This window comes from Rhyacophila brunnea, unplaced genomic scaffold, assembly GCF_057557595.1.
Source record: "Rhyacophila brunnea isolate RB1 unplaced genomic scaffold, BYU_Rbru_1.0 scaffold_1, whole genome shotgun sequence".
Classification (NCBI taxonomy): Eukaryota; Metazoa; Arthropoda; class Insecta; order Trichoptera; family Rhyacophilidae; genus Rhyacophila; species Rhyacophila brunnea.
This window is the reverse complement of record NW_028232751.1, coordinates 54429656-54457026: the sequence shown is the minus strand read 5'-3', so window position 1 is coordinate 54457026 and position 27371 is coordinate 54429656. Positions and strand designations below refer to the sequence as shown.

The following is a 27371-nucleotide window of genomic DNA, read 5'->3' as shown; positions in this document are numbered from 1 at the left end:
CAGATTAAGCAGTTGTTGTATTGATAATATGTATGTAATCGTACAATGTTATTTTAAGATATACGTATCGTATATGTATAAACAAATAATTTTAAAATAACCTATTCCTGTATTCTCACAGTCATGGTAGAGATATACCAATTAAATGCCAATTCAATTTACAAGGTAAGGTGCCTCCATTGTGATCTCCTGCGCAGATGGTCCGATAGCGCTTTGATCAACAAAAAAGAGCTGGGGTGATCCATGGCACGAGTGGGACAGGGGTAAGTCCCGGTATCTCTTTGTTTGCGTCAAGTGAAACAATCACCGGCACGTGGGGCAAACAATATCCTCCCGTTCGAATCCTTTTCATTTTATTGCCTTCCCACTCCACGCTCTCAAAAATTCCAGGCGGTATGATGCGTTTGAAAATATTTTTAATATAGCTACCCTACGCGTTGTTTGTTTTTGTTTCACTAGATTTGATACAGCGAGCAAAGAGTCAGCATTCAAAGGGTAATTTTGGATTATTATTATTAAAATCAAATTTCACAGGTTGCCAATGAAAATATATCAGAGCTTTATAATTAGTATTTATTACAAAAAAAAAAACACTTGACAAAATGACAAATTGTGATTTTCCGATTGGTTATGGCGACATAGTTCCCTTGAGGGATTATTATTTGGATTTTAATAAATATTCTATTTTTATGGCAACACCAATGACTCTTTTCAACTAGGATCGACTGAAGTATTGTATAAATTAATAAAGAGACTTTGCACACTCCAGTTCACTCCATTCACGAACTGGGTATTGGATAGATCTCCCTGGGATACTGCCATCACGATATTCACAATCACAATTTTTAATGGTGCCTTTCGTTTGTTATGCCCCTGTAACCACCGATAATTTGTTGAGGTATGGTGGATGATAGAGAGAAACAGCGCTTATTATTACGATTATCGCCCAGATACTTATTATAATATTATATACTTAATACACATACTCCATTGCCCTAATTAGTACCTACATTAAATTTTCCCGCCAAATTTTAAGCATGACTTGAATAGTGAAAAAAAAATTTCTCGTTTCTCGAGAAGTTATTTTTCAGAAATAACCTCATTCTCATTTCTCGAGACATCGTCAATAAGAATCTCAAGAATTGGGGAAAATATTAGCTGTCAGGAATAGAATAAAATTTTCAGTTAGTTTAAAAAACGAAATCAATTTTTAACAATTCGTCGGTAAAAGCTTTTGACGGGTTGAGTTAAAAAAAATCTAGACAATGAGAGTCGCTTCATTTAAAGTATCGACATCTTTGTTTTTAAAAATTATACAATAATAAAAAAATCTGACAACGCAACTATTATTGTATTGTAATACCCACTAGTTATGGAGGTTTATTTTACAGGAAAGGGCTTCAAATGGGTGCCTCCAAATCTGTCATGGCTACAGACCTTCACATACCCAAAATCACCACTATTTCAGTGTAGGATTCGTGGAAACGCTCTACTTCTCTGTAAGTAGATTGTGTGTATGCCAATTTAAAGTTAACCAAAAATGGTATCGAAATAACTTTTCATACAAAACAGAATTAACTAAAAATTGATTCAAATCTACTTAAATATGGCTAAAAGTATTAAAAAAATGCATTGGCACCGTGTTCTGACATATTCTAAAAGTTTCAAATGTCTAGCTAGTCGGGAAGTTAGTTAGAAATCGATTGCAAGATTTGTACCGGACAAAGAACCACCGGGCAAAGAACTACCGGACAAATAAGAATACGAGCTAAGAAAAACGTTGTAAAAATAGGTAAGTAAGTACCTACCTAACAAATTTGCAGATAATTCAAAGCTAAAAATTAAAAGGGTGGCATTCTAAGTCTGCTTAAGGGCAGCACTTCGCTCTGTGACGTCACTACACACACATATATGAAAGGGATTCAATCAACACTTTAAGCATGCTATACGTATATTTAACGTATATTCCGCAGCGTATGTTGTCAAAATTATTGGTTTTATTCAAAATATATTGTTTCATACACAAAAATGGCAAAAGGGGGGATATGCTCAGCGTAGGTCAAAGTGGAGCTTTTGTTCTATTTTCAAAGCATGATCCTGGACATACCTTAAGCGTTGTAGATAATCTATTTATATAATTTTGAAGCCTTTTTATCCTTTATATTTATTTTATACATTTGATGACTGCATAAAGTATTTTTATTACATAAAATTGTATTCTTTTAAACCTCTCGCTCTAATGTTTTAGAATATAGTCATATTTCAGTACATAAATGTGCAGTGGTGTTAAGATTTTTTACATTTATTATTTTTTAAACGCATTTATAAAACCATCAGTATAATTTATATCGCCAGTATTATAGTGAAATATTTACGATAAAAAATTATATTGATAATCTCTGAAATCAAAATTATATAAATAGATTATCTACAACGTTTAGGGTATGTCCAGGATCATGCTTTGAAAATAGAAAAAAAAGCTCCATTTTGACCCACGCTGAGCACGTCCGCCCTTAAGTTAATCAAATTTACCAATAAACCAATTGATTAAGCGGATAAAATGGCAGACATAAACGGGTTTTTTTTAATTTGCGTATTTTAGATCTACAAAAGGCTAGAGTATTGCAGGTGAAACCAAAATGAGTCGCTTTTTAATTGAAACAATGCGAAAGTTTACCTCTCCCCTCGGGGTAACATTTTGAATTCGTTTGTATACAAACTGGTCGGCTAGAAATGTTACACAAAAGACTGCTGATTACCAAAGGTGTAAAAATCCTAGAACACTTCAAAGTGGAGGCGCCTCACCTCAACCGGTCTACTCAATTTTTACTTAATTAACACCATTATCCATTTGAGAGATTAGTTACACCTTCGGTATTTAACTTTTATTAGTACTTCGAAGGTATAGGATTATATTGAGATAGGGATGTGCGCTTAAAGTCGATTTTTGAATAGATTCTTTCAGGGCTCGAAATGGAAATCAGTAAAATTATCACTCCGTATCGTGGAAAAAATAATTTGAAAATAACACACTTATTTTTATAAAATACACATAAAATTTGATAACTATGTAAATATCTTCAGAAAATTTTCAAACGCTCCGGTTCGTATTTTCTTCCATTTTGAGCGCTGGATTCTCTATCATCAGCATTATCAGTTGGGATCAATCCACTACTGAATAAAAGTTTCCTTCTACTCCTCACGGTCGCTAATTCGTCAACCCACGAGATTTTAAGGCCGCACTGTGGTCGTTTAATGCCTCTTAGGTATAACTGTATGACTGCATTAGTCTAGCCCAGCGGTGCCCAAACCGTAGCTCGCGAGCAACGTGTTGCTCGCGTACCGTTTTAATGTGGTTGGAAGAAACGAAAAACGATTTTTTTTCGGTTCGGTACATGTTCAAACACGCGCGTTAACATGATGTTATACCATACTTTAGTTATAGTTTGTCAATTTATGGCTACGGTCGTATGTTGTAGACAATGTAGCCTAACCACTGGGAAATGCCAATAGAAATGGCGTATTTCAAAAAAATACTACCTTATTCTTAGGTCAATAATTATTATAAAACAATCATTATTCGTAGAATGTTTTATAACATTTGAATAGTCAAAGACATAGCTTATAATCAGTATATTTAGAATTATCTTCAAATGTGGTAATCTTGCCCATTTTTTGAATAATAAAATGCCTAATTCTTCTCAAATTTGGGATCACAAAGATTATAAATATATTTTTTTATCGTAAATATTTCACTATAATAATGTCGACATAAATTTTACAATGGTTTTATAAATGCATTTAAAAATTAATAAATTTAAAAAATCTTAACACCACTGCACCTATGTACTTACTGAAATATGACTATTCTAAAACATTAGATCGAGAGGTTTAAAGAATACTATTTTATGTCTCTTGAGAGGTGATTATTTTTTGCGAAAAAAAAATAAATACCTATTTTCTCTCGACCGAATTCACAAGGATGCGTTTTGTTACAATACGACAATGTCACACACGTTTTACATAATTAAGTATGGTTTAGATATATTCTATTATTAAACATGTTATCATTTTTTCCGCCGTAAGTAGCTAAGTACGTGATTTTTTTATCGATTCAAACAGCTGCGTCGCATCAAATCATCATATTGAGGTAATATAATATGGTTCAATCCATGCCAGTGGAGTGGTACTGGGGGAGGGGAGGGATAAATAAAAATATATGTGTTATCTGCTTCATTCCTGATTACCCTGCTTCTTTGGGAGGAAATAACTGTTTACAGTGATGTCCCTAGTCAAAGTGACACCCTTAGGTAGATTGAGAAAGCCGTCCTCTTTAATTTTTAATCTTAATGACCCACGTGCGCCACTGACTGCATAAAGTATTTTTATTATATAAAATAGTATCTTCAAATGTGGTATTCTTGCCCATTTTTTGAATAATAAAATGCCTAATTCTTGTCAAATTTGGGATCACAGAGATTATAAATATAATTTTTTATGATAAATATTTATATTATTTAAATGCGTTTAAAAATTAGCATTAGCTTTTTTGTTATATGGCCTATCTAGCGCAGACGGTGAAATAAATTGTTCCACGAGACGGAGCGATAGTTTTGGGAATTTCATGAACCGGAACGGCGCTCCGGTGCGCTCCAAGATATTTCGAGCCCTGAGGATGAAAGAATATTAAATAATTGTATTGTATGTTATTCTTTGCTACACATAATTTGAGAAACTATTTCAAAATTTATACCCAGTAAGTAAGTGTATCGTAGGTTTTGATATACATATTTTCTTGCAATTTTGCGGTGGTTTATGTATTGTATTTTTACCGGCCGATATGTTAAGAAAGAAGTATGAGCACATACGATATCGTATACATCACAAATAAACATTTCTTTACGAGTTTTATAAAGTATAAAAGAAGAAGATGGTGAAATTTTAAGTTTTTTTACAATAGATTATGTGTTAATATAAAAGCTTTAAATTCATTGAATATAGAATTAATCTACTTTTGACATTTCTGATATGTCACATACCTAGTGGTGTGCGGTTAAAATCGAATATCCAGAAAATGGGTTTTTGAATCGCTACTCTTCGTGGGGTTGCTGCCAAAAGTTGGTAAGTCGGTGATTTAGGTATTTAGAGTTAACAACCGAGTATGTCTCTATATATAAATATACATGCTAGAAAAAATATTAAGGTCATCTGATATAAGTATAGAACATGCACGTAAAGCATAAATAAATTAACATTATGCCTGATTTTAGAGGGCATGTCAAACTTAAAATTGCAATTATTCTATAACGTGATTTTGAAACTTACCAACAAATTTTAATGTAGTAAGAACGAACGAATCGAAATTGTTTTTTGTAAATTTTTTTTAATCATTTCGAGGTTTTCCTGGTCCTATATCAATTATAAATTATTTTATTACTTAATGACAAATGATAATAATATATTGCTATTTTTAATTGTTGTTTTAACAAGTAGATTACAAAATAAATCAAAATCACGAGATCATTTTATATGAAATAATTACAAGATAAAAAGAACTTTTTATATACAACGTTTTTAAATTTTCTGTTGAATCATATAAACTTGACAATTCTATGTATTAATAAATACTTTTTTTGTACTTTATAGAAATACTGAATAAATATAGAATACTGAAATGTCATTTTGACATTTCATATTGATTTCCATAGTAACGCACGTATATATTAATAATTAAGTTGCTAGGACCCCCTTAGCAAACAATAGTAGTGTTTTACTTATTAAGATTTTTTTCCGAAATAACTTTCCATACAAAATAAAATTAACTGAACATGAATTCAATTCTGCTTAAAGATGGCTAAAAGTATTAAAAGAATGCATTGTCATCGTGTTGTGATATATTCTAAAAGTTTAAAATGTCTAGCTAGTTGGTAAGTTAGTTAAAAATCGATTGCAAGATTTGTATTGAACAAACAAGAATACGAGCTAATAAAAACGTGGTAAAATTATTTACGTTATATTTTAGAAGCTGATTTTATATTACAATGATTTTTTAAAACTACATATTATTATATTATTAAACAAATCAATTTTTTGAATTCAATGTTTATTTCCTATCTTCCACGAAGAGATTCTTTCAGAAATATGTAATAAAATAATATTATAAAATACTTTCTTTATTGAATAGGGTAAGCCACTGTTGCCAGGACCGTAATATTACTTCCCTTCCAAATATATCGTTGCATGCAATTACCAGAGAAAGGGACCTCACAAATGTAGGTAATATTCAACAAAGCGCCTGCTCTCAATTCTTTTCAATCGAAACGAAGGTGGGCACACAGATAATGCCATGAATAGAACACTTATCATATCAGCGAACCGCGAAAAAACGAAAACTGTAAATAGCGAAACAATTTTTGCTCACCGAATAAAAGGATTAAGGGGCGGCTAGTTTTTCGGCTCGCGTTTAGTTATTTTAGAAACATGTCATCAGAAAAAAATACTCAATATGTACTTACTGAGAATTTTTATATTACGTGTAAGTAACTAAATAAATGTAACCGGACAAAACAGAACATGACAAAACACAACAGCCAGGGGAAAAATGAAACATTAATTTGTGTGGAATCTATTTAGGTTAGGTTAGGTTAGGTTAGGTCATTATTTCGTTGTACCTAGCCACCGGATCATTTTGAACATATTATATTGATTAAGATGAGATATCCTAAGCTTGCCGGCAACACCGAGTTAAGTCCCGTTCATTTCAAGATTTCTAGCGATTAGGAATGCACAAATTAGGTATATAATTTGATTTATTATGGCGTATTGAAAATCTGTGCTATCAAAAATCTATCAACATAATAGAGATAGGCTAATTTCAATATTAAATTTATATTTTTTCTGAAAGGTCATAGTTATATTTATCGTTGTTCTGTTTTGTCACTGTTCTGTTTTGTCTTGTTCGGTTTTGTCAGTGGTCTGTTTTGTCATGGAACCTAAACAAACAATGCGTTTATACGATGATATTTTTTCCGTGATACGGTTAGGTAATTAAATGACACATCTTATTATTTCTAGTTTACAATTTACTCAGTCATTAAATCCAGTGCTAGTAAAAACTACTTCAATTTTTGCATAATTTTCGATTCGATGTAAATGTATTTATTTTAACACTCTGTATAATCTAGATAGTACACTGTATATGTTCCAAATTAGAAGCTCATTATTACCTATGCTCACGATACGACATTGATTTTGTTCACCTTTAGAAACAAATATGTAGGTATACCGAGCGGGAATGGTTGTGTGGATACTTTGAACGCATAGTTGTTAGTAAGTTTTGGAGTGATCAGTGTTGCACCGGTTGTTAAATCTGGAAAGACGTAAGGGTCGGAATGTCGGTCCTTATCAAAAAAGCTGACTCCGTTAGACAAACGATATTTCAAGAATGGAAGATGAAGATACCAAAACACCAAACTATTATGGTTTGGTTTAGCAGGGTTTCATTGATTTTTGAAAACTAACCAATACCATCAGCTGTAAATTGTAGTCTTAATTCAATAAACACAACAAAGTTTAATGTCCACTATATATGACGGATCTTAACAGCCCACCTCCATCCTTCGCTAATGATCATGAGAACATAACAACGAACCATACGCAGTCTCAAACCTAGGTTAAGATCTCAATTGCTAAGGAGGCGTCTCATTGTGAGAAAGGCAAAAAAAATAGTTAAGTACTTTTAAAATTATACTATCAGTTAATTGTATTTTGAGTAATATTAGATGTAGTAATGTTAGTTATTCCCCACCCGTTCTGGATTAATATGTGATAAATTATTATTGCCGAGCATATACATTGACCGCGATGCCACTGAGATTATCCCAATCACAGAAAGTTTGCAGCCCCAATGCATATTATTATTTAATTGTCGTAGAAACAATTCTCGGTCATTAGAAGTGGTCACTTAGCTATTTGCGGTCAAAACTATGTGAATGTACTATGTGGCTTATTATAAAGACATAATGTGCAGATAGGTACGTATCTTACAATACTTACAATTCCGTAAATATTTTTACTTTTAAACAAATTAATACATCCTTAAATCTTGTGAATTATTCGTTGAATAAAAAATATAGTTAATTGAAAATTATTAGCAAGTTCAAGTAAGTTACAACACAAAATATCTTGGAGTAATCCGTGACGTCTGTTAGTAATCAAAGTAATACCTACTTTGATTTAAAGTACAAAAGCCGATAGCCAATGTAGCTCAATTATGAAAATGGCTTCAGAAAGTAATTAAAGTACGGTGCTTTTAGCATTGTGGTCAATGTGCACGGGCGCGAAACCCACGAGATGCAGGTTCGATTCCTGCGGGGTGTCTTACTTTTTTCAAAAAAGATTTTTTCAATGACATCATAGAAATAGAGCGAACCACTGCATTACCAAAACATCTAGCTTTCATCTCTGATTTTATTGGAGCAGAGTTCAGGCTGTCCACAGAAAGTACAAAATGATCGCTCCAGTGCGCCGATGCTCTACATCTGTTTCATCTCTATGATTGTTACCCAAGGTTTTAGACATTATTACCGATGATTTTTCTTATATTTTGAGTAAGTATATTGATAATGGTCCATTTTATAAGTATTCTAACTAAGGAATTAAAAATATTTGGCAACAAAACCACATTCAAATGGCATCATTAAATAATATAACAACAATAGTTGAATCTGTTTCCAGGTTGGAAAGCTTTCAGTGATTTCTATATACAATTGCTGAAGCATGTTACAGTTAACGTACATAAGTGCCATTTACATGCAGAAAATGGTTACATGTAAATTGTATATAGGTATTACATTTCACCGTAGCACAGTTTGTCGTGAGCTTCCTTATCGGAAAGAGATGACCTTATGGCGTATACTATATGGTCATCTCTGATTTTGCCAAAATTCATGAATTCATGAATGAAAACCTAACCTAACTAAATGAATAATCCAGTATATAGGCTATTTTCCATATTTGTTTGACGTGGCTTCCTGTAAATCGATAAGAACCGTGTTTTATTTAGACACGGATTTCATCTCAGTACTATACGACCCAAATAGGTTGGACGGTCTTAAATATACAAACATATATTTCCAATACAACATTTCATGAGGAAGTATGATACAGCTAATTGCGTACGTAAAAAATGCCGGACACAGCAAAACATATCGAAACACTCTCATGTTGAAGCTCTTCGATTTCAATATAAGACTGTTAATATTTGGCACAATTATGTCTTTACTTATCGGAAAAATATGTAATTTATTACCAGCCAAAATTTGGTGCACATATATATTTTAATGTGAAATATACATCATGACTAATTGTATTAGATACATCTGTATACTCGGAATTTTCTTTTAGCATTCAAATAATACACCGCCGGCGATTTTTTTACACAAAAGTTAAAAATAATTCGCTATAGAAATATCAGATAAAAGTGTAATGAAGAGTTATGAAGCACTATGGCTACTTCATTTGGCTATGATGAACTTGATATTCCACATACCATCGGGTACGCCATGCCGCAGGCAAAATTCTTTCTACTTATTTACAAGCAGAATTTTCAAAATTTTTGAAGAAAATAAAAATAATATATAAATAAAATAAAATAAAATAAAAATAAAAATAATAATTACAATATAAAAATAACTTTTTATATAGGTGCCACTTTTTAAATATTCTGTTAAATCATATATACTTGACAATTATATGTATTAATAATTTAGGACAAATAAGGCAATTGTCAACAAATACACATAGAATACTGAAATGTTATTATGATTTCAATAGTAACGCACGTATATATTAATAATTTAGTTGCTAGGACCACCCCCTTAGCAACCAATAATAGTGGATTGGTCTTCCGAAATAACTTTTCATACAAAACAGAATTAACTGAAAATGAATTCAATTCTACTTAAAGATGGCTAAAAGTATTAAAAAAATTCATTGGCATCGTGTTCTGATATATTCTAAAAGTTTCAAATATGTAGCTAGTCGAAGTTAGTTAAAAATCAATTCCAAGATTTGTACTGGATAAACAACCACCGGACAAACAGGCATACGAGTTAAGAAAAACGTGGTAAAATAGGCTTAATGAAATTATTTCGGTAATTTATAGAACTGGCCATATTTTACTTGTGATTCTGTAGATATTTGTGGTTGACTTCAAGCGAAAGGCAATCATTTTGTATTGCTTAAAATCACATTGGCGACAATAATTAGACTTCCTAATTAATATTAATACTTACTATCGACCGCAGGTACTTGATGGAATTTTAATTTAAATTCTAATGGATTTAAGTTCTGTACTATTCCATTTGAGTCGTTTTTTGCGATTCGGGTTTTGCCTTTCGGCATCTTCAGGCACTATATACACTCATCAAAAGGGAAATATACACTGAAAACGAATACAATTAACTCTAACTTATATAACAAATAAATACAATAAAGTAGGTAAAAACTTCATCACCTATCTATTAAGTCAAGGATCACGATAAAAAAATATATAATAAAAAAAAATATGAATAGTGTTTGCAAAAATAGGTGGGTGATAAACTTTTCACCTACTTTATTGTATTGATTTGTTATATAAGTTAGAGTTGATTGTATTCGTTGTCAGTGTGTATTTGCCTTTTGGTGAGTGTACACAGTTCCCGAAGATGCTGAAAGGCGAAACCCTGGTCGCAAAAAATGGTTCAAATGGAATAGTGCAAAACTTAAATTCATTAGAATTCAAAATTAATATTTTCATCGAGTGTAAAACAATAGATATTGCTTACACAGCGTAGCAGTTTTATCCCAGTTATTAAAACGACTAGCCAGTCGATGAATTTTCAACACCAAAGGTAAAATTGGTCAATACCTAATAGTGACGCCTGCAACTCGCTGTTGTTGCGTGTTGCGTAGCAGTAGCGATCAAGTGCTTCGACACAAGTGTGAGCTACGGTCGCGTAGACCGGCTACGTAGCCCCATCTGTCCCCTACTATCGCGATCCTAGGCGGGGCCGGAAGTACTCTATTGCGCAAGACCGGTCCCTCCCTATGTGCGAATCTCCCGCCCTTAACGGTCTCTTCCCCACCCAGAAAAGCAATTTACGCAAAGCCGACGGCTGACAACTCTGCAATGAGCGTTTGACACTCGACGAGAGAAAGTCGCGTCGGGAAAGCCCCTAAGTAAAATACAGATTTTTTTATATAACAAATTTATACCACTAAAATTAATTTTGAATAAAATCTGTAATTAAACAGTGCATTAAAATAATAAATCTCCCGGAAAATCAAGACTGGAATATACAAAAGGAAATATAATATATAAATCTTCACTACATACTTATGTGCTTTTTATAAAATTTGGTGATTCGTAGCTGACAATTCGACTGTTAAAATATTGATCAATACCAAATTACTATTACTTAGTTAATACATAAACAGTGTCCTTCTTTTAATTTGTGTCTAATTTTCTATTGCCTCTGTTTAGTTCTAAAATAAAATTAACAATAAACTAAAGTTGTACTTACAAAAATAATTACCTACTTATTTAAAAAAAAAACTGTGAATAAAAATATTAGCGGCAACTAACGTTTATAAGTTTGAACTGTTTTTCCAAATTATAAGTGATAAAACTAGATAGGTAATTTATATTAAAAGAAATGATATTTAAAAACACTCATATTTCTTACGGTGTTAAAAACTACTAAGTAGGTACTAAAATATAATTGATCTGGGTGAAACTAAAATAGGATGTTAGAATTTTACCCAAATTTGACACCTGGGCTCCTGCATGACACCGGTGCACCACCCAATTTACCGTGCAATGGATCTACAGGTGATATTTGAATTTTTAATTACATTTGCTTTATTGTATAACCGAGAATAAATGTATATTTGAAAGAGTAACTAATTTGTGCGTGTTTAACAATATTGTATTTCTTATTTTTGTATATATGTACCCACTCAAACTTTTAAATATTAATATTTATAATATCGCATGTCACATTAGTCATCCCTACGCAGTCTGTGATTAGAATATCTTATAATAAATTAAATACAAGTCTATTCTACCATCCCCACGGGTGGTGCCCTGGTTTGTAGAGTCTCCTTTGAAGAGGGACGAGCTTAAAACACATTGACTGCTGACTAGATAATCACTTTTTTAATTACCAAATTTAAATAGCATGCTAATTATATCGAATGGCCACCTTAATCGTTACGCGGAGCTAATACTGAGGCTAAGAACAGGGCACACAATGGGTGAAAGATTTGATGTCCTCGTGAGAAGAAGCGATTCTCAGCTCTGCGATGATTGTGATGCATTAGAGGACATTGTACATAAAACAGTACACTGCCCTAAATATGAAAGTCACAGACTACACTTGCGAATTACGGATATCTTTGAGAATGTCAGATGTATCAGAATGAAAGGTGCCCTGGCGTGGGTAAGACGGAAGAGCTTGGCTAAATTGTAAAGTTTTTTTAACATAATTAAAGTGAGGATCTGATCGGCGGATCCCATTCTAGAAGAGAAGAGGCGATATGACAGCGAATCGCAGTCAAAGTCTTGGTAAAATCATAAAAAAATACAATAGTTTGTTTTCTTACCAATATCAGTACTTATTTGGATTCAGGCTATTGTTAGATATTATTATCCTCTTACAATCTTTATATCTATAAATATTAAGAGAATACTTATCGGAATATACCAGAAAGATATTTCTGATATTTTAAGAAATCTATAATATAATTATTAATACTTATTATGCTGATTACGGAACGGAAATTGTCAAAAAACTAACAATAATAAAATTGAAAAATACGAACATACATACTTAATTTAATTAATAAAATTTATATGAGTTTAATACTTTGTATTCATCATAGATTGTTTTAAAACACATGTTTCGCTCACGTGGAGAGCTATATCAAGTATGAATACTAAAATTTAAGTTATAATATTAGTGACAACATTGCGTGGTTATGTCACAAAAAAAGCTACATAATATTAATAAAAATGATTGTTTGTAAAATTCTAATTTATAATTACGTAAAGGGGGTGGAAATTTTTAATGAGGAATTACAGTATAAAATGTTGTTAATTAATGTGTTATTCATTATAAAACTTACTTTATGTGAAGTCTTTCATAGTCTTCAATAAATGTATGATCATTTTCAATTAGGTGGTTTGAAAAAACTGAAAAACTGTTACTTTTTAGGCATCTAATAGTATGTTCATTAGGCCTAAAATTGAAGGCTCGTCCGATTCTGTAGATATAGACTTTGTAGACTGTAGAGCCAGTCACATGTAATTACATGCAACATATCGGACCGACATGTAAAACAATCTTTGGGTATTTTAACATTATTTATTAGTTTTGTATTTAATATTACGTATTATCAGTTTGACACACCTCGATGTGTCTCATTACCTAGTTGCATTGCTTGTGATAAATGACATTTTAAATGATTTGTTAAATATATTAACAACGGGAATTAAAAGTAAATTCCAACGTTTTTCAATCAAAATTTCCATTTTTCAACTTACTTTTTTATCCAATCTATTTAACTAATAAAGCTTATCAAGGATTTAAAGCCTCAGAAAAGGCTGGCTCTCTACGGCGCTCAATTTTTTACTAAAGATTCCTAGGCTAAAACGCTGATCAACGCAAGAAATATATTAAGTGGGTACTTATATTATTTTGTTTTACTGTAGTTATTATCTAATAATTACAAGATAAAAAGAATTTTTTATATACCACGTTTTTAAATTTGCTGTTGAATCATATAAACTTAACAATTCTATGTATTAATAATTTAGGATAAATAAGGCAATTGTCAACAAATCATTTTTTTGCTATTTTGCAACAAACAAAGAAATATAGAATACTGAAATGTCATTTTGATTTCCATGGTAACGCACGTATATATTAATAATTTAGATGCTAGGACCACCCCAATAGTAGGTTGGATTACGGATTTCTTCGGAAATAACTTTTCATACAAAACAGAATTAACTAAAAATGAATTCAATTCTACTTAAAGATGGCTAAAAGTATTAAAAGAATGCATTGGCACCGTGTTCTGATATATTCTAAAAGTTTCAAATCTCTAGCTAGTCGGGAAGCTAGTTAAAAATCGATTGCAAGATTTGTACTGGATAAACAACCACCGGACAAACAAGAATATGAGCTAAGAAAAAAAAACGTGGTAAAATGTATTACACCATGACGTACGTTTAGTAGTACCTAACTCTTTTCAACGAAATCAAATTATTTTTGAAAAGATTAATTCAATTATGAAATTAATTATATCAAATTCTAAATTAACATACTTAATTTTGCTTTACGTGAATGTATCTGTTAATTTACTTATAAAAATAAAATTCGAGAACACAGAAGAAAGAATCATCCATAATAGATTCCTTACTTACCTATCTTAAATATGTGGCTTAAAATAACACTTATTGTTGTGTATGTAATATTGTGTATGTAGTGTTGTGTATGTAGTGTTGTGTACGTTGTACGTAAATAATATAGATATTATATTGAATAAATATTAATATTATAATGTGACATCATTTTTGTTTACAAGTAGATACCTATCTATATAGGTATATACCTATTGTCATCATCGTCATCTATTGTTAAAACCGTTTTAGATTCTACCATATTGAAACAACCTGTCGATAATGATAACTATGAATGTAGGTACATATCTATATTATATTTTATTGTGTATGAAGCTAGCCATTTACTTAACGCGCTATATCGTCATTCTACAATAACTATATAACATTAATTTCAATAATATACACATTCAATTTAACTCAAATTGTATTTTAAAGTGTTTTACAGTAAACATAGTATTATTATCTTAGGTATGAACATACAAGAGTACTTTTTAAATCGCTGTAGAAAAACTAAGTTTCTGTTAAAACTACTTTAGGTACAATATAATAGTTTAGCGCGCTACCATTCTGATCGCTGATTCGTATATTGAAATCCTGTTGAGTAGTTATAATTTTGTTTAGATATTGTTTTCAGATAAATGTGTGATCTTTTGTTAATGTGTATTTGAATCCAAATAACCAAAACTCGTGAAAATAGTGTGTTGAGATAATCAGTAGCGAAGAACTTGTGCACACTTTTTCATCCATACTTATTTGTTTTCATTGGATTAAGAATACTTATTTCATTTATTGTTGGTTCGTTTTTTTTAATTCATTAAACCCTGCCTAAGCCAAACCATAAGAAATAAAAAAATATTATTCTACCAATAAAATATCCAAAGTTATATATGATTTAATTGCATAATTTTAGATATTTTATAGATAGACGAGTATTTTTTAATATTATCTATTATGGCGTGGTTTTCACAGGGTTTAATTGAATTTTAAAAACTTCTGTAAATCCACCATCTGTAAATTGTAGTCTTATTTCAATGAAAAAAAATACGTATGACTGACTGAAAATTTAATATGCACTATTTATGGTGTATCTAAACAGCCTACCTCCACCCCTCGTCACTGTGAGATACACCCAACTTGAATCCAACTTGAATCGGATATGGTGATTTATCTTTCAAAACTATTGACACACGTCATACAATGTTTGCAGCAATGAGCGATTGATACCTATTTATAAATACTTTGTCAATACTGATGATGAACTTTCTTTTTCTAAGGATCAGTAAAAAGAGAAAGTGCATGTGAGTGGTGCGGTGGATGCGGCCGCAGTATACACGACCGCTATCTCTTGAGAGTTGGCGACCTCTCCTGGCACGAGCGATGCCTGGCGTGCTCTGCATGCGGCATTTCCCTGCACAACACCTGCTACACCAAAAATGACAAATTATACTGCAAAGCTGATTATGACAGGTGATTATAAAATAGTTTCTGTTGAAGGCAGAAGACTTTTTTCCAGTCAATAGCACAAAATAATCTTCGGTACCTAATAACTGATGGATTGTACTTACCTAGTGTATATTAATTAGGCAATATATACTGGAAAAAAATATATTATCTAATACGCGCGTAGATAATTAATTGCTATTTATATAGATATTGTATAACATTACCCAAATTTGCTAATTATATAGATAATAATATTGTTATTTGCTTTTTAAGATACTAATGAAACAGCATATTGATTGCACCGAATAATAATTTCCATTGATAAATGTTAAACTTATTTTGTAAAATAATTCATAAGTTTGTAATGCGGAAAAAGCGACATACCAATAATTTCGTCGCGCGGCATGCAATGCCGCGTTAGCGACCATTTTCCCAAAATGTATGTTTTGACGCCATTCGATTCAAAATATAAATCTTCACGTATGTGCATTCATAAAATACTGGATATTTGTTTAAATTGACGTTTTAATAGGCATTTTGTAACACCGCGTATGTGATTTGCAAGATAATACCGCGAATGAGTCGCGCGTTTTTTTCTTTCTCCTGCACAATTTTGTTTTTGTCGCTAACGCGGTATTGCATGCAGAACGACGATATGTAATTCAATTCTGGACAACAAACTACATGAATCTTACTTATAAAAGTTTTAAAGAATATTCGTCACTGTCCAACCCAAATATTAAATGGCGATTGGAGATCAAATATCTGACTCCTGACCATCACACCAGTCAATTTGTGACTGGACACGGTGGGTTCGCTGTCAATGAGCTTGGACTTGTAAGCTGTCCATGCGGAGGGGAACTTCAGGATGCCAACCACATCCTCTGAGAATGTGCTCCGAATAGGAGGAGATGCTCAGGTCGGTCCAACCAGCTGTTGGGTCCATCGGGCCGTCCGATTTGGTTGCTACTAATTTTAAAAAATGCGGGCGTGAAGATCACTTCACATATTTTTTGCTGTCCGTATGATTAGCTTCATTATTTTTGTTATAAATACACTAGAATCATTTTTATTTTTATAATTTTCTTATGCTCTTCTTTCCCCGGCACTTTGCATTAGAAAGTAACTTCTTTAAACTCAGTCAGAGCTCACTTTGAGCGTAGCAACCTTAGTCCTGGGTATCTTCTCCTAGGGCATTAAGCCTAAGACCTGCCTAAGACTGAACAAGATGCTTCACATCTCCAATGGAGGACCACGTGATACGCTCGATGAAGACCGAGTGTGGTGCGTGGGTGGTTTTGGTTTGAAGGGATTAACTTCAATGTCCAAGCCAATTGTCGTAACCCTAAAGTATCAAATTGTTCAGGAAGTGAAAAAAGCTGTAGGCATTGGATTTATTTATTATTTTATTACTATTATATTTATTATTATATTTAGAGGGTTACAGCGTTTGGCTGAAATATTTTTTATTAATACAAAAAATAATTATTATTATGTATTATTTTTTCGCAATTTAATAAGCGATTCAAGCTGAGTTACCGTTTTTTATGATGTTTTCAATATATTTGTGTATGTACAATCTTTAAACGTATACGCCGTTAACACACAACTATGTACCTACCCTCTTAACCAAATTAATGTTGCCAGATAAAAAAGCGTCATTTTATTTCAACCATTTGCGCAATATCTAATAATGATGTCACATTGGCAGTTATTGTAACATATGTGATGGCTACCAACATATTGTGTATTTTTAGAACTCTACCAAATTTCTACGAAAATATTTTCCAACAGGATTTTCTGACACCGAATGGTGCTGTGTGAATGTCTAAAATGAATAATTTGGAGTATCTTTGCAAGCGATGCCTTAATAACAATATGTATATTATTTTGTTGTGGTCACATACATGTATTTTCTCATCTTAGAAATCAATATATCAACACATAACACATATTTATCAATTAACGTAATGTATAATATTATATTACACATGTGTCTAATACAGTGGTCGGCAACCTAATACCGGCAATACTAATCGTATTACCCACTACAACATTTTGAGTTACCCGCCAAGGAAATATGATAATATTTTTTTCAAATTAGATGGAATAAATAATCTAGAATACCTACATTGAATTCAAATGTTCAAAAAAAATAGACAAATAAATTTACAGATCTTCGCCAGCACCTTGAAAACATAGAACACTATCACATGAATGCAATATCATCATGCTGGGCGTCATTACAACAAAAATTTTCATGGTTAAAAAAAATCCATTTGTTCTATTATGAACATTTGGTTCAACATATCCTTGTGAGCAAACATTTTCTCAAATGAAATCTGTCCAGAATACTCTGCGAAATGATTACCATCAGAGAGTCTTGATTACTGTGTTCAACTTATGACAACTAGGTATTCGCCAAAAAATGTTGAAAAACTTGCAAAAAAAATTCTAAGCCAAGGAAGCCACTAATAAAAATATTATATTATATATGCATGTTTGTATATAATAAATTTGTATTTACACATACATATGCAAATATACGTATTATATATATATATATTTAAAAAAATATATAAATTGTTTTTTAAAAATATTAAATTTTGTTTCAAACTTTTACCCACTAACCAAATAAATTTTTCAAATTTTTTTTTTTACCCAGTCTCTCAAAAGGTTGCCGACTACTGGTCTAATATTACATAATTCAATACAATTTACAAATAGTTTTTTTACAATAATAAAAGTAAATATAATTTTACAGTCAAATCTCAGTTCAATCATATTGTTTACATCTTAGACTTAGACTATAGGTTTACATTGTATCAGTCATTTTAATCACGATGCTTATACCAGTGCCAAAGACTATTCACTAAATTGTATGTAAAGGGTACGACGTTTTTTTCGGTTAGGTACATGTTCAAACACGCGCGTTAACATGGACTTACTCCTCACTTCATTTATCGTCAGTCAATTTATGGCTACCGCCGTATTTTGTAGCTTAACCACTGGGAAATATCAATAGAAATGGCGTATTTCAAAAAAATTCTACCTTATTCTTAGGTCAATAATTATTATAAAACAATCATTATTCGTAAAATGTTTTATCACATTTGAATGGCAAAAGACATACGCTATAATCACTATCTTTAGAATTATCTTCAAATGTGTTAATAGTGCCCATTTTTGAATAATAAAATGCCTAATTCTTGTCAAACCTGGGATCACAAAGATTATCAATATAGTTTTTTATCGTAAATATTTCACTATAACAATGTCAACATATATTTTACTAATAGTTTTATAAATGCGTTTAAAAATTAATAAATCTAAAAAATCTTAACACCACTGCACATGGATGTACTGAAATATGACTATATTCTAAAACATTAGATCGAGAGGTTTAAAAGAATACTATTTTATGTAATAAAAATACTTTATGCAGTCAGTAAATGTTTAAAATAAATATAAAGGATAATAAGGCTTCAAAATTATATAAATAGATTATCTACAACGTTCAAGGAACGTCCAGGCTTATGGTCTGAAAATACCATAAAAGCACCGTTTTGACCTACGTTGGGCATGTGGTCCCTTACACACGTGTGAGCTCATTTACAAAGAAACATAAAACACCCATACAGTTAGGTACATATAGAAAATAAAATAATATAAAATACAATAAAGAGTAAAAAAATATATTCAAAATAACACAGGCTATTTTTGCGAATTCTACGTACCCTCCCAAACGATTGAATTTATTTGAGGTTTTTGCTCATGAAGTATAGTCTTTTAACTCATTAGCAAAGTGAAATGTCATTTTTCACATTGTCACGAATCACCCAGGGCTCGAAATGGACCGGAACGCCGTTCCGGTTCGTAGAATCGGTAAAATTATCTCTCCGTCTCGTGGGAAAAATAATTAGACCATCTAAGCTAGATGGGCAATTGAACAAAAAATCTAACACAATTATTTTAATGAAATACATAATCAAATCATATCAAATTTTGATGACTACGTTAATATCTCCAGAAAATTGTCGAGCGCTCCGGTTCGTAAGCCTTTCCATTTCGAGCGCTGGGGTCACCATTGGCTAATGTCGAATAATTTCACTTATATTAATATAATTAGAGTTTTTAAATGACTTTTGAGTCAATTTGTAAACAAACACCAAACAGGAAAAAGTTTATGTTATGTTATTTTTTGAAGCATAAATGCGGCCCAGATTTGCTTATATTCAAATTGTTAAAAATATTAAGATTCGGCACATCAAAATATTGGTAACGCTCACCGCTTGCATTACCATTTTTTATGAGCAAGCTGTAAACTGCATTTCTCATACTGTTTTATGTTACATAAACACGCATGCGACTCGCTGCGAAAATCGATAAGAGCCAACTTATCGGTGCAATTGACCTCCGCTAGTAGGTACTCCAACCACTACCTTACCGCTGTCCGATTTCGTCCCGAATATTATATCTACCTAACACATACACATAAACCTCACGCGTCCGTCATATTGAAAGAAGAATTATCAATACCTGTGGGTCTATTCTATACACAATGGAGCTATTGGCGGCTATCGACGGTAGTTTATCATATTTATGTATTCATCATCATCACCATCACCCTGAATCTATCCACTACTAAATGAAGGCCTCTCCAAGCTGATTCCACTTCTCTCGGTCCTGTGCGTTGCGTTGCCACGTACTTTCGCAGAACTTTATCATTTCATCGATCCACCGGCCTCTAGGTCTACCTTGCGGACGTTTTATACCTCTTGGATACCACTGGATGACTGAATTTGTCCAACGATTGTCTCTTCTTTGAGCTAAGTGTCCAGCCCATTTCCATTTGAGGTTTTTTGCGAACCCTATTACATCGGAAACCTTTATCTGTCTTCTTATCTACTCATTCCTCTTTTTGTCCTTTATGTTATGCTCAACAAGCACCTCGCCATACCACGTTGTGCTACTCTAAGTTTCTGGATCTCTCTTTTACTTAGGGTCCATGTTTCATACGCATATGTGATTACGGAAAGCACACACTGGTTGAACACTTTGCGCTTCAGGTGGCCAAAAGCACTCCAGCCTAGCTTTACTCAGGGAACAATTTCATCAAATATACCTACATCCATCTATAGACACTTGTCTTGTTGTCCCAGATAGATGTAGTTTTTCACCTGTTCGAGTTGAGTGCTATTGATGAGGTTCTCTTTTTGGCCCGCAAAGCAGTTGAACATGTCTTCTGAGTCTTGCTTGAAAATTACTATGTCATCGGCAAAGCGCAGAGTTCAGATGAGTGTTCAAGGGTAGCTGTACATAGTTTAGGTGACATTGTATCACCTTGTCGGACTCCTTTTCTGATAAGAAATCTGCGCTATGGTTTATGGTGATTGACATATGCAGTTGCCCTACTGTATTGATGTATTATAATTGTTATCATAATATACCCGTCTAAACTGTCAAAACTGTCTATATCGCTCAGAAAGTTAACACAGCCAAGAGAGGGGCTGTTAAAATATAGCACGTTTTGACAGCTTAGGCCTTAGATCAAGCCTGGGCAAATTTATTGGATGATGGGCCACATTAGGAATATAAAATTAACGGCGGCCCGCAAGTAAAATAGTATTTTTAGACATACATTATTTTTTATTATCATGAAAAATGCATTTCAACATAAAAAATAAAGGATTCTCTAATAGCCAACAATATAATGAGCAGAATGAAGCTGTTTTACATTATTATCCAACATTTAAAAAAATTCAGGTGTTAAGTTTGTTAATTAATGTTCTTCGGTGATACTTGATCGTAGAGAGTTTTTATCGATATTCATAACTGAAAATATTTGTTCACGTATTATGTAGGTTGATCCAAAAATATTTACAAGATAGAACTTTTTATAAACCACGTTTTTAAATTTTCTGTTGAATCATATAAACTTCACAATTATATGTATTAATAAATACTTTTTTTGTACTTGATAGAAATATTGAATAAATATAGAATACTGAAATGTCATTTTGACATTTCATATTGATTTCCATAGTAACGCACGTATATATTATTAATTTTGTTGCTAGGACTGGACACACAAGAAAAAAATTGTACTGGACAAACAAGAATACGAGCTAATAAAAACGTGGTAATAACCAACATTTTTCAAATTTCAAATTTATCCGAATTCAGAGTGATGTAAAATTTGGAGATTTATTTTCGACGGTGCAATTCGTGGACATTTAAAAAGACGTTAAACTGTAGAAAGAAGTAAATTTTTTTCAGAAATACAATTAAAGCTCGCGGGCCCTCGCAGTTTGCTAAAGTTTGTAACAACTAACTGCATCAATGCATAAATATGATAAACTGCCATCGATAGCCGTCGATAGCCACCTTGTGTATAGAATAGACCCACTGATATCGTTCAGATAAAAAAAAACTATCTAAGTATTGGTCAAAAACTATCCATACTTAGTATCAAATGCTCGTCTGCAAGGGATTCTTTTCCGAACAAAAAAAACACAAAATATCGATACCAATATCATCTTATCAAAAGTATCTTTCAAAATGTAGGTATCGTTGCTTTTGTTGGGTCTACCAACGCGCAACCACTCTTAATGATTCTAGCGGTAAAAACCTGGCTTGTAACTGTTATGTTTTGTGTGGTATGCTCACCAGTGGCGAGTGGTGGAGGTAGGCTGTTAAGATTGATATAAATATTGCACACTAAACTTTGTCAGTCATACTTATTCTTTGTCAAACTATGAATACAATAATTAGAGCTGATTGTGCTGGTTAGTTTTTAAAAATCAATTAAACTCTGCCTACACTAAACCATAATTGTTTAGGTATGCTATGGGCGATCTGACAAAAATAATACACACTTTTTCAGTCTTCCTTTTGTGTTTTCGTTGAATTAAGCATACATATTATGTTAGTTTTATAAAATTCATTAAGCCCTGCCAACCCAAACCAAAATCGAAATCTAAAATTATGTATAGTTTAATGGGATAATTTGAGATATTTTATAGATAAACGAATATTTTTTAACCATTATGTACTTTGATTAGGCGTGGTTTCATTGAATTTTAACACTATTTACACATTGTAGTTTTAGTTAAACGAAAACAAATACGTTTGACTGAAAAAGTTTAGTGTGCACTATTTATGTCGGATCTTAAAAGCCTACTTCCACCCTTCGCCACTGATGCTTACCTACCAGTGGCTGTAACTTATCACACCTAAAAGTGTCTACTTGCTCGCCAGCATTAAATGTGTTAAAACGACAATGGAAATATTTATCGTTAGTTTTTGTGATTATTAATAAAACCATCATTTAAATATTCGAAATATTTAAGAATGTATCATTCTTTTTTGGACGTACATAATTCGTAAACACCTCAGAAACGTAATCTTGAAATAGTTCTGGGTGGGACTCAAACCAGTATCCGTTGGATTCCGGCCAATTTGCTTTCCCAATTTAGACACTATTTTATAATTACGACTATTACGAGTAATAGTCATTTAACTGAAGTGGTTCTCAAACTTCGTTAATATTTGATACTGGCCTTTGTGGTTTGAATCAAGGTACCAATAATAGGTGGTAACTCGCCTTGAATCTTAGCCGGCATTAGGATTTTCACAAGTTTCCAAAATATCCTCAAATCTTGAGTACTCCAAATTTACATGTTTTCACGTTTTTATTTTTGATAGAATTTTCGGAGTGAAATGTTCCCGCTGTGGCGACAGACTTTTGCCTCAAGAGCTGGTGATGCGAGCCCAGCATCACGTCTACCATCTTCCGTGCTTCATTTGCGTGGTATGCTGTCAACCACTCCAAAAGGGCGAGCAGTTCGTGATGAGAGCAGGCCAGCTTTTCTGCAGACAGGACTTCGAAAAGGAATTATTTTTCTTGCAGCATGTCGACGAGGACATGTCTCTAGATGAAATAGGAAGACCCAGAGATGGTAGACGAGGCCCGAAAAGGCCAAGGACAATTTTGACTTCTGCGCAACGTAGACAGTTCAAGGCATCTTTTGAAGTCAGCCCGAAGCCTTGTAGAAAAGTAAGAGAAGCCTTAGCCAAAGATACCGGACTTAGCGTCAGGGTAGTGCAAGTCTGGTTTCAAAACCAAAGAGCCAAAATGAAAAAGATTCAGAGAAAGGCTAAACAGGAAGGTGATAAGAATTCTGATAAAGATAAGGATAAGGGTGAGAAGGTCATTAAACAGGAGTCGCAGTCATCTGAACATGACCATTATTTAGGGCTCAATTCATCATATTCATCGAGTCAGCCGCTCAACCCAAATATGCCGTATTCACCTGAAGGTATGTTCACTAAAATTGTATTAAGTATTTTTTCATTTAAGTATAATGTAGTGATAATAAGGTTGTCTAGGAACAGAATTTGAAAAATGCAATTTAATACATTTTTTAACCATGTCCTATCCTAAGAAGATCATATTATTGGCCTTTACAGAATGAAGGTTGACAGATTTTTGTTTTACAAGAAAGGGTTATTAGCTATTTACTAAACCTAAGGTCCATAATCTGAGTCCAAACACACATGACCCGGTGTTTTATCGTAAAATTGCGTTCAGCGATAACGGGTTTATTGTTAAACAAAATTGACTCATATGGAGTGAGACTAATCCAGAAGAGACCCTACAGACTCCATTACGTCATTTGGTGCGGTTTACACACTGCTGGCATCATCAGACCTTATGTCTTCAAAAACACGCGTTACGGTCAATGGAGATCATTACCGGACCATGATCAATGATTTTTTTTTTAAATATAGATGACATGAACCTTTCGAGATGTAGTTTTAACAGAATAGCGCTACATACCATACGGCGACCACAACCATCGACTTGTTCAAATCAATTTCTGGCGATAAGTTGATTTCGAGAAATGTACCTGTCAGTTGGTCTCCAATTGGGTGCGATTTGACACATCAGGATTATTTACTGTAGGGCTACTTAAAGTCACACGTTTATGCTAATATACCAGCAAAAATTGACGCTTTGGAAGCTAACATTGTTCGTGTTATTCGTGATATAATTATGGTGAGCGGTGCCCAACGAAAAAGATGACCTAAAATTGAACGTGCTGAATACGTTACGTCATAAACAGCCGCAGTGATTAAGAACTGAATATGTCAATGTGTATTTGTATGAACGAATGTGTAATATTTTTACAATTTCAAGTTCTAAAAACAACCTTTATTTACTCACAATAATTTTATTATACTAATATCAATTTTAGCGTACCTTTTATGTAGGTATTTTTATTAATTGTCATATAGCTACATAGAAAAATAGGAGAATACAATAGTCAAATGTGATAAATAGGTTGTAAACATGAAAATATTTTCCGGATTTCTAGGTAGACACTGAAACAAATTAAAATAAATAAAATAGTTTGTAAAAAAAAATTAACCCAGGGTCCCTTCACCATATAGAGGTCTCCGTCATAATGCAAATGCAAGAGCCCAACAACTGACGTTTCCCGAATACTCAACAAGACAGAATATGGTGCGGTGCTCTCATTCGCCAGTAAAACTACATTTTCATCATGTGACATAATGTTTTGTATTGACTATTATGGTGAAATCAGCAGCACAACGATAGAAAGAGTATTGCGATAGAAACTTTAAGGAATGCACCTCCTGAAATCGATAGAACCGCTGACTTGTTAATTAATATTTAATTACCACATTTAAATATCATGTTAATTATATACAATGGCCAACAAATGCAAACGCGCCAGTCGCGTTGTCAGCACTAAGTGAGTTAAAGAACGGGTGGCTACGCTGTCTCAAGGAGTAAGGACTTGTCCCAAACTTTTATATTCTCTACCTGCATACTGTTGTCCCATAATTTATTAATGGTTTAAAATATTTTTTAATAATCCATGTTCTTATTTTTTATAGAATACCACGGCGGGTCAGGAGACAGCTTTTGCAGTTCGGACATATCATTGGATGGGAGTAACTTCGACCACCTTGACGAAGGGACATCAGACACCCTTTCTCTGCAGAACCTCGATCTTCACAGTCACCAAGGCCAGCATAGTATAACCACTGGCACCCATCATGACCCGATCGCGCTCACGTCGGTGTCATTAATCAATCCGATCGACAAATTATATTTAATGCAGAATTCATACTTTAGTACTGATCGTTAATGTAACTTTCTAAATATTTGTATCATTGATAGCATAAAAAGAATAATTTAAAATATAAAAAGATTTTAACAAAAGTGTGGTTTCATTTTTACATACCTACATTATTTTGATAACTTGAGAATGAAATATAGATGATACCTATGGCGATAAATTACTCATTACTTGTGTCAGTAGATTGGTTGGCGGTATTGCAATAATAAATTCTTTAATATTCATTTCTGTTGTGTCAAATTATAGTAAAATAAGTAAATATCTTACGGCAAAGGTTATTTCCGCGATTTCTATATTTTATACATTTAATAGTCAGCCACTCGTATGTCTATTGACGAAAATGACAATAAGTAACTGACTCGATTAATATAGGTATTTCCTAATTTCTAATGGGTAGATATTATTTTGATTGTATAAATAGCGAATAATAATTCATCGGACATGTCACTCAAATCTAAGTACCTGGTCCGTTACTATTTCAGTATATGTGCCTACTGTCAGTTTACTTATATTATTGTACCGATTGTACCCTTGTAAGTATGTAACCATAAATAAACTCTCACTCCTTTCATCTACAACACCATCGACGACTTCTACAGTGGTGACCCCGATGAAATCGCTGACTCACCTTCTATACGGGGCCGGCGCGTCCATATAGGCGAAATAGGCAACCGCCTAGAGCGCAAAACATAAGCGGACTCATAAAGAACTAAAATTAATTTCACACAGCTCGTGTTGTCAACTAGGGAATCCAATCCCGAGCCAAAATTCTGATCCCGGGATTTCGGGATTACAATTTGACAATCCCGGGATTGGCATTTTTTTCCATTGTTAATATAAAATTTTTATATTTACAAATAACATTGATAAAATCGGTCAAAAATAAATCTAGTATAATTTATACTATTTAAGACATTTATTGTTAATATTGTATACGTTCAATCTTGGAAATACACAAGTTTAATGGAGTAAATAATATTGTAATATAAATAATAATGTGAATTTAATATGAGATTGCTGTTTCTGATAGTAAAGACATAATGAATGGATTAGCGAGATTTAAAATAGTAAAGCAAATAATCATGGCGTACTTATGGCCTTTCCGCTTCATAAATCTAATTAGTCAGCCAAATATGAAACTGCCGTAAAACGTATATCATGGCGGAATTACTTTGTTAAAAGTGCGAAGCATTGTTTTTTTCCAATCTTTCTCATTTTTAATAATTTATGTGAAAAAATAAAATGAATCGGCAACCTACACATGGGTATAAATCAAACTTCATTCAAACTCAGTTTATTTCTAATGT

At 32.6% G+C, this 27371-nt stretch overlaps 1 protein-coding gene across 1 annotated transcript; it reads left to right on the top strand.

The window, feature by feature from the left end:
* The first annotated feature begins 11084 nt into the window (after nt 1-11084).
* Lmx1a (LIM homeobox transcription factor 1 alpha) lies at nt 11085-26108 on the top strand. Its single transcript, XM_085952698.1, has 4 exons — nt 11085-11872; nt 15724-15916; nt 23600-24213; nt 25820-26108. Exons 1-4 carry the CDS (start codon nt 11788-11790, stop codon nt 26071-26073), a joined length of 1146 nt encoding a protein of 381 aa, XP_085808824.1. The 5' UTR covers nt 11085-11787; the 3' UTR covers nt 26074-26108.
* Nucleotides 26109-27371: the final 1263 nt, after the last annotated feature.

Bases quoted from the DNA above. Each gene is read 5' to 3' on its own strand.
- Lmx1a (XM_085952698.1), top strand. From the start codon at position 11,788: ATGTTAGAATTTTACCCAAATTTGACACCTGGGCTCCTGCATGACACC. The intron at 15,917-23,599 runs GTGATTATAAAA...TATTTTTGATAG, and splicing joins TGCAAAGCTGATTATGACAG to AATTTTCGGAGTGAAATGTT. The intron at 24,214-25,819 runs GTATGTTCACTA...TATTTTTTATAG, and splicing joins TATGCCGTATTCACCTGAAG to AATACCACGGCGGGTCAGGA.